Source organism: Micropterus salmoides, unplaced genomic scaffold (assembly GCF_014851395.1).
Source record: "Micropterus salmoides isolate LMB-PRFRI ecotype aquatic unplaced genomic scaffold, ASM1485139v1 Ms_hic_scaffold_4, whole genome shotgun sequence".
In the NCBI taxonomy this organism is placed as follows: Eukaryota; Metazoa; Chordata; class Actinopteri; order Centrarchiformes; family Centrarchidae; genus Micropterus; species Micropterus salmoides.
In genome coordinates, this window is record NW_024043372.1 from 28,540,626 (window position 1) to 28,546,621 (window position 5,996).

Below are 5,996 nucleotides of genomic sequence, written 5' to 3' on the forward strand. Positions count from 1 at the left end.
CAGTGTAAACTGTGATGTTGGTATTTATTTATTTAGTTTTTGTACGTCTGCTCATCACCTGAAGAAAGCTAAAGCGTTCTCGACATCGCTGAGTGTGAATTTCTGTACATCTTGTCAATTTGACCCACTCTTGCGTGATTTCTTTTCCCTTCGATGTGCCCCCTCTCTACGCCACTCGGCGGTGCTCACAGACTTCCCCTGTATGGAAATTAAATCATCTAATCCACATGACTTTGGAAATGGCACAGGGAGCTAATAATACGCCATCTCACCGTTGCAAACCTGTGTTTGTTCTTAACAATCAGAGCAGTCGAGAACCGTCTGAGGTCCGTTTTGGTTTCGCCTGCGGGTCTGCATTTCAGCACCGCGGAGCTGTCCACCGTCCAGGAGCGAAGTGAGGGTGCAGCGATTCGCTGCTGCTGCTGCCGCCGCCGAAGATGGGGAAGGCTAGAATAAGATGTGAAACTGTGAAATTGGGTTTAAGCACGAAATCAAACCTCATATGAACGGCAGACACTCTTTCAGTCGCATTCCATCTACAGCGGATGTTTATTTTTTACATGAATCGAAACATGTCCGGTGTAGATTGCCACAGCTGTGCAGCTTATTACAATTAATAAGAATAATGTGCATGCCAGTCACAAAGTAGCCTAATGCATTCTTGAGTTTGTGAATGTGTAGTTATTTGCTCTGAGTAGGAGCACAAAGGACCGTATTCTCTATATTTCTCTATTTATAGACCCTCTCCCCTTGGTGGAATGTACCACTTGGTCTTCACATAAGAAAGGGGGGACAGAAAAGGCTGGGTTTGACATATGCCGAGTTTATAGCGGCCCCCCTTTATTCAAACCTCCCCACTGGTGTGGCAGAGATTGAGCCGGCCCTGTCCGTTTAAACAGAGAAGACACCCATACCGACTCCTCAATGCAAAAAAATAAAAGGGTGCCAAGAAGCTGGGACGAGGGAACGTGGGTGTAAATAGACAGTGAACGCTCTTGGTCTCTCTCTCTCTCTCTTCTCTCTCTCTCTCCCTCCCCCTTCTCTTTCTCTCTTTCTCCCTGTCTCTCTTTTATGAAATCAATGAACGAGTTATTGGGTAGGACATAAATATAAGGAATCAAAGCCTCCACCGGGACCAACGGCATTGCGCGCTTTTGATATGCGTCTTCGCCAAATGCTACATGTGTTTTCACATCAGTGTAAATATTGGCTTTGATAGGACGAGAGCGGAATCAGCTCTGGCACGACTTGGTCTCGGAACCACATTTTGACCAAGACTTCCACCAGCTTTTTTAAACATAAAACGATTCTCCACCATCACCATCTGCTGCTGTTGTACCCATCCCAACTCACTGGCCGGTCCGAAGATGGCAACTTTAACCAACGGGCAGGTGGACGGCACGGTGCACGGAGTCGGTGTGGTCTCCGCCAGCACGAACGGGCTCGTGAACGGATTAAGCCACAGCCACAGCCCGGTGGGCTGCCCGGCCACCATCCCCATGAAGGACCACGATGCCATCAAACTCTTCATCGGTCAGATCCCCCGCAACCTGGACGAGAAGGACCTCCGGCCCCTCTTCGAGGAGTTCGGCAAGATCTACGAGCTCACTGTGCTGAAGGACCGCTTCACGGGCATGCACAAAGGTGGGTTATATTCCCTGAGACAACTATGGTTCTACTTGTTTTTGACGGTGTGAAATCTGTCACACATTGGCGAGAGTGGGGATCCTAAATCACGCAGAATTTGATAACTGCGCGATTATTGGCAAATTGTGCAATTTTCAGTAAGGCTGAAGCAGGACTGACTTTATGCATGTTGCTGTTGGCATTTGTGGCACCAAAAAAAGGATATTTATTCCTTTATTAGACTTATCATTGGTTATTCAATCCAGAGCATCATTTTCTACCTTAGTGAGGAAACATATCCAAGCATGACAGTGTCACGAATCGGGAGTCACGACGGAATGAATTTATGTAGGGTGATATTAGGAGGAGCAGTGTTCCTATTTGGGCTGTGTGCACGGGAGTATTCACACATCGAGTTCGGTGGTTGTAAACGTGCTTTCATTCACTACAGTGCTAAATCCAGGCCATTAACCTCACGTTTTCACGTTGCAGTAGCGGGGAGGCTGTGTTTGATTGCCCGCAGCACCTTACACTCTGTTGCCCGTAACTCTCTCAGTGTGTGTGTGTGTGTGTGTGTGTGTGTGTGTGTGTAAGAGTGTGTGTATGAGTGTGTGTGCAGGGGGGTTTGGTGGTGAAGGGCTGGGGGTGTGGGGGGCGGTCGCGCGTGCACGTGTGCACGCACGTGTGCAACACAAGAGGAGTAGGACCATGGATATATTGTACTGTTCTGCAGCCTTTAAGCTTTTTAAGAATTTCAGGTGTTGTTGATCTGATCTATCCCTCATTGAAAATGAAAGCTTAACTGCAAAATTGAAATATGAATTGCACAAAAATATATTTTAATTGATTTTTAAACTACTACAAACTTACAAAGATAATTTTTTTTACTTTTCTTAGTGTAACCCTGGCTGACACACAGCACATCCCTTTGTTACAGCAATGATGCCAGTGAATTACCATAAACGTTTGTAACAGTGCTATGTGGCCTTTTGGTGTAATTAACGACCAGCCTTGTATTTTTGGTGCAACAGGAATGATGCTGCTTCAGCCCTGTTTTTGATTCTCTTATTCTCATTCTCTGCAAATCACCTTCTAATGAGAGGCCACTAATTGATCTACTATATCTGCAGGACATCTCCCAGGGGAGCAAAGTACATTGATACTGAGCTATCACTTTTTGGGCCTTCTGCCCCATGTAAACAGTGTGTGACATGCACCATGTGTCAGGAAATTATTATGATATACAAAGAATTCCAGAGGGCGGAGACTGTCGGCAGGTATGGGGGAAACCGAGGAGGTAGAGAAGGGAAGAAGGAGGGTGGGGGGGGCGGTCTTTTATTAATAGCCCAGCTGTAGTAGCGACTCCCTGTTGGACAGTTAATCACCAGTGGCCCCAGAACTATAGGCACGGCTCGCCAGCTGATTCTAAGAACTGTCTCCTCATCGCGATATACGGCCCTGCTTCCCAGGCTGGGCCCCCGCTTTCATTAGCGAGCCCCCGCTGCGCTCATATTTTAACTAGCTGGAGGCACTACTCCCTGGCTCACCAGCTCACTGGCTCACTGCAAGCAGCTCGAAGGCCGCTTCCCCCTCCGCAGACTCCTAATACCTTTCTGGGGTTTCCATAGAAGATTCCCAAATTAGCAGTAAAAGACAGCACGTCCCACAAATAACAGACAAAGTGACGCTGCCGTCACACTGGATTTATCGAAGAGCCTGATGTGGATCAGGTACAGTAAGCTATCACAGCAAGACATTTAGACTAGAGCAAGCAAATATACAAATATTGTGAAGAGGAATAATTCACGTTGTATTTTTCTGTGCCTTGTAAAATGAAAGTTATTTAAAGTAGACTTAATTGTCAATATTGAGTGCAATTTTATGTTCATTCATCCTGGTCATAGTCTTCATTCGAAACTGTTCTACGTTTTCCTGGATTTTTCCTGAATGAGGAAGTTGAAAACCCTTTAACTCAACAGTGCCATTTTGTTGTTTTTAAACATGCTGTATAGTTTGTACAAATTTACATTAATGTAGTTACATTTTGTACATACTTGTTACAGTCTTTGGCCTCTCTTACCCCTCCCCCTTTCCCTCAGCTCCTTCATGCTGTTTGCATTTTCCTGCCATAGACTAGAAAGAGTCAAAGCGAGGGCACTATGACCCTTTAAGGGGTGAAATGCTCCAGTGGATTGAAGTCTATAGAACTGCCCACCACAAGACTCTTTTCTTCTATCTATCTTTCCTCCTCTTCATTAACTCTGCTTGATCCAATTCAGTCTTTGCTTTTTATGTACATGACCTGACATGTTGCCTATTCAGTGACAGCACATCATTAATGTTGTCAGGGTAAGATGATCAACTACCATTTCCTTTACAATATTGTTCTAACTCTGTTTTTTTTTTAAATAGCACAGATTTGGTAACTATCACCACTAACAATGTAATGGCTCATCTGGAGACACTGTTGCATTCAATTCACTTTACCCAAAGAAATAAGCATGGTTTTCAGCTACATAATACAGAGCTTCTCCTCCTAGGTAGGTAATAAAAGGCGCTCCTCTTCTGTTGTACATCAACAAGCCTAAAGAAACAGCCTTTATGGTAATGGTACCTCTGAAGAAAGAGACCCCTATTATAGCCATTGTCAGCCGCACCTGTGATACTATTGCCATAACCCCCCCATAATGACTCCATGTATCACTCGTAATCTAGTCTTTAGGATTCTGTCCCCTTGGAATGGAGGAATCTGGGAGGAGGGGAGCATGGGACGGAGGTCTGCAGAGGCTGGGAGCGGGTGTAGGGACACCAGTGCAGGCCTACATTCTCCCAATGATTTTATTTCTCTCCCCTCTGCGACCGAGCCATGCTAATAGAGGCCATTTATAATGGTCACTGGCTGCTGCTGCTGCTGCTGCTACCAAGCACAACAGGGCTGAGAGGCACGGCTAGCACAAAGAGCCAGCTCTTTCTCTTTCTCTTCTCTCTGGCAATGCAGCATGGGAGGTGGGGATCCATTGAAGAAGAGAGGGCGCAGATATGATTGCTAGCACTATTCCTCAGCTGGATTTCATGTAATAATCACTGGGCCAATTGAGCTGTGATGATACGGGGAAGACATTTAATAGCCGAAGGTGTTATCTATTGTTTGCTGCTGTCACATCTTCAGGCAGCACTGTGTTCCTGGCCAAACCTTTATTGTCTACATCTTTGGGGGTTTTTTCAAGCAAATGCAAATGTACTTGTCACCAAGTTTGTTTCACTGCTGTTGTTCTATTTGTTGGAAATTTAATGCAAGTAATATATTTGTTCTTGGCCAAACTAAATACATTAACAACAACTCTTGCTATAGGCTTAGACAGATAAGTTAGTTATAAAGCCACACAGTTGCTCAAAGTCAAAGCAGGTGTTGAAACTTCATTTAGATTAGGGTCAAATAGTCCATTTTGACCTGGCAAGTGTGTAAACAAAATGTCACAGGTCTTTAGTGCAGGTCATCTCGCCACTGGCTCACTGTAGTAAAAGAACTGTGGTGATTAATCCTAATGCTTGGCTGTTAAATCATTTTGTAATTAATACCAATACTTGAGAAAATGGTCATGTGATCATATAATGTTTAATATGTTTGAAATCAAACAAGTGATACAGTGTAATGACCAATAGTAATCTTGTTTAAATATACCCATACTGCAGATGGCTTATGCTACAGATGGGGGCTATAATCTCTGCAGATCATAAAGGGAATTATGGTTCCCTGAGAACGCCTATGGTTTTGATATGTCAGCCCTTTTAACTGAATGTGTCAGGGGAGCAGGTTCAGAACAGATCATTGGGCTCATCGTGTTTGGTGAGGCCAGGAAGTCATGATGCCAAAAACATGAAAGACTCATGCTGTGTTTTATTGCAGGCAATTAGGTGTTACAGGTTGCCATTAGTAAAGTGACTTCTGCTCAAAAAAATTAAAAATAAAACAAAGCATAAAACCACATTTGGCTTTGAACAAAGAGAGAAAGAAGTGCGTGTGTTTTTTTTTCATCCTGCAGGTCTGCGTTAATGCAGCATGTGTTCCGGCCGAAAAATTTCACTCTTGTTGCATCATCCTCTCTGTGGGATCCTTCTCTCTCCTCCTCCCGCATTTGGTTTGGGATGAGTGTGTGCATCTCTGTGTGTGTGAGTGTGTGTTTATGTGCTCCTCCTCTCCTTCCTGGCCCAGAATCCTCCACTCAGCTCAGCTCAGAATGCGCGCTCAGGCCCCACATTGTGTCCCGTTTCTGTGAAGGCGCATCACAATTGATTTTGAGTGTTTTGTCAGGGAGAAAGGCAACATGTGGCAAGGAGGAGGTCGCTTCTTACCAAAGTACACTTGACCA

At 44.8% G+C, this 5,996-nt stretch overlaps 1 protein-coding gene across 5 annotated transcripts in view; it reads left to right on the forward strand.

Moving 5' to 3' along the window:
• The first annotated feature begins 943 nt into the window (after positions 1–943).
• celf4 (CUGBP, Elav-like family member 4) overlaps positions 944–5,996 on the forward strand; it is an 87,214-nt gene continuing 82,161 nt past the window's right edge. For all 5 annotated transcript variants that reach the window (XM_038696330.1, XM_038696333.1, XM_038696331.1 and 2 more), the window contains exon 1: positions 944–1,644. In XM_038696330.1, the coding sequence (XP_038552258.1) occupies positions 1,368–1,644 (277 nt within the window). In that variant the 5' untranslated portion in view covers positions 944–1,367. The remainder of the gene's footprint in view (positions 1,645–5,996) is intronic.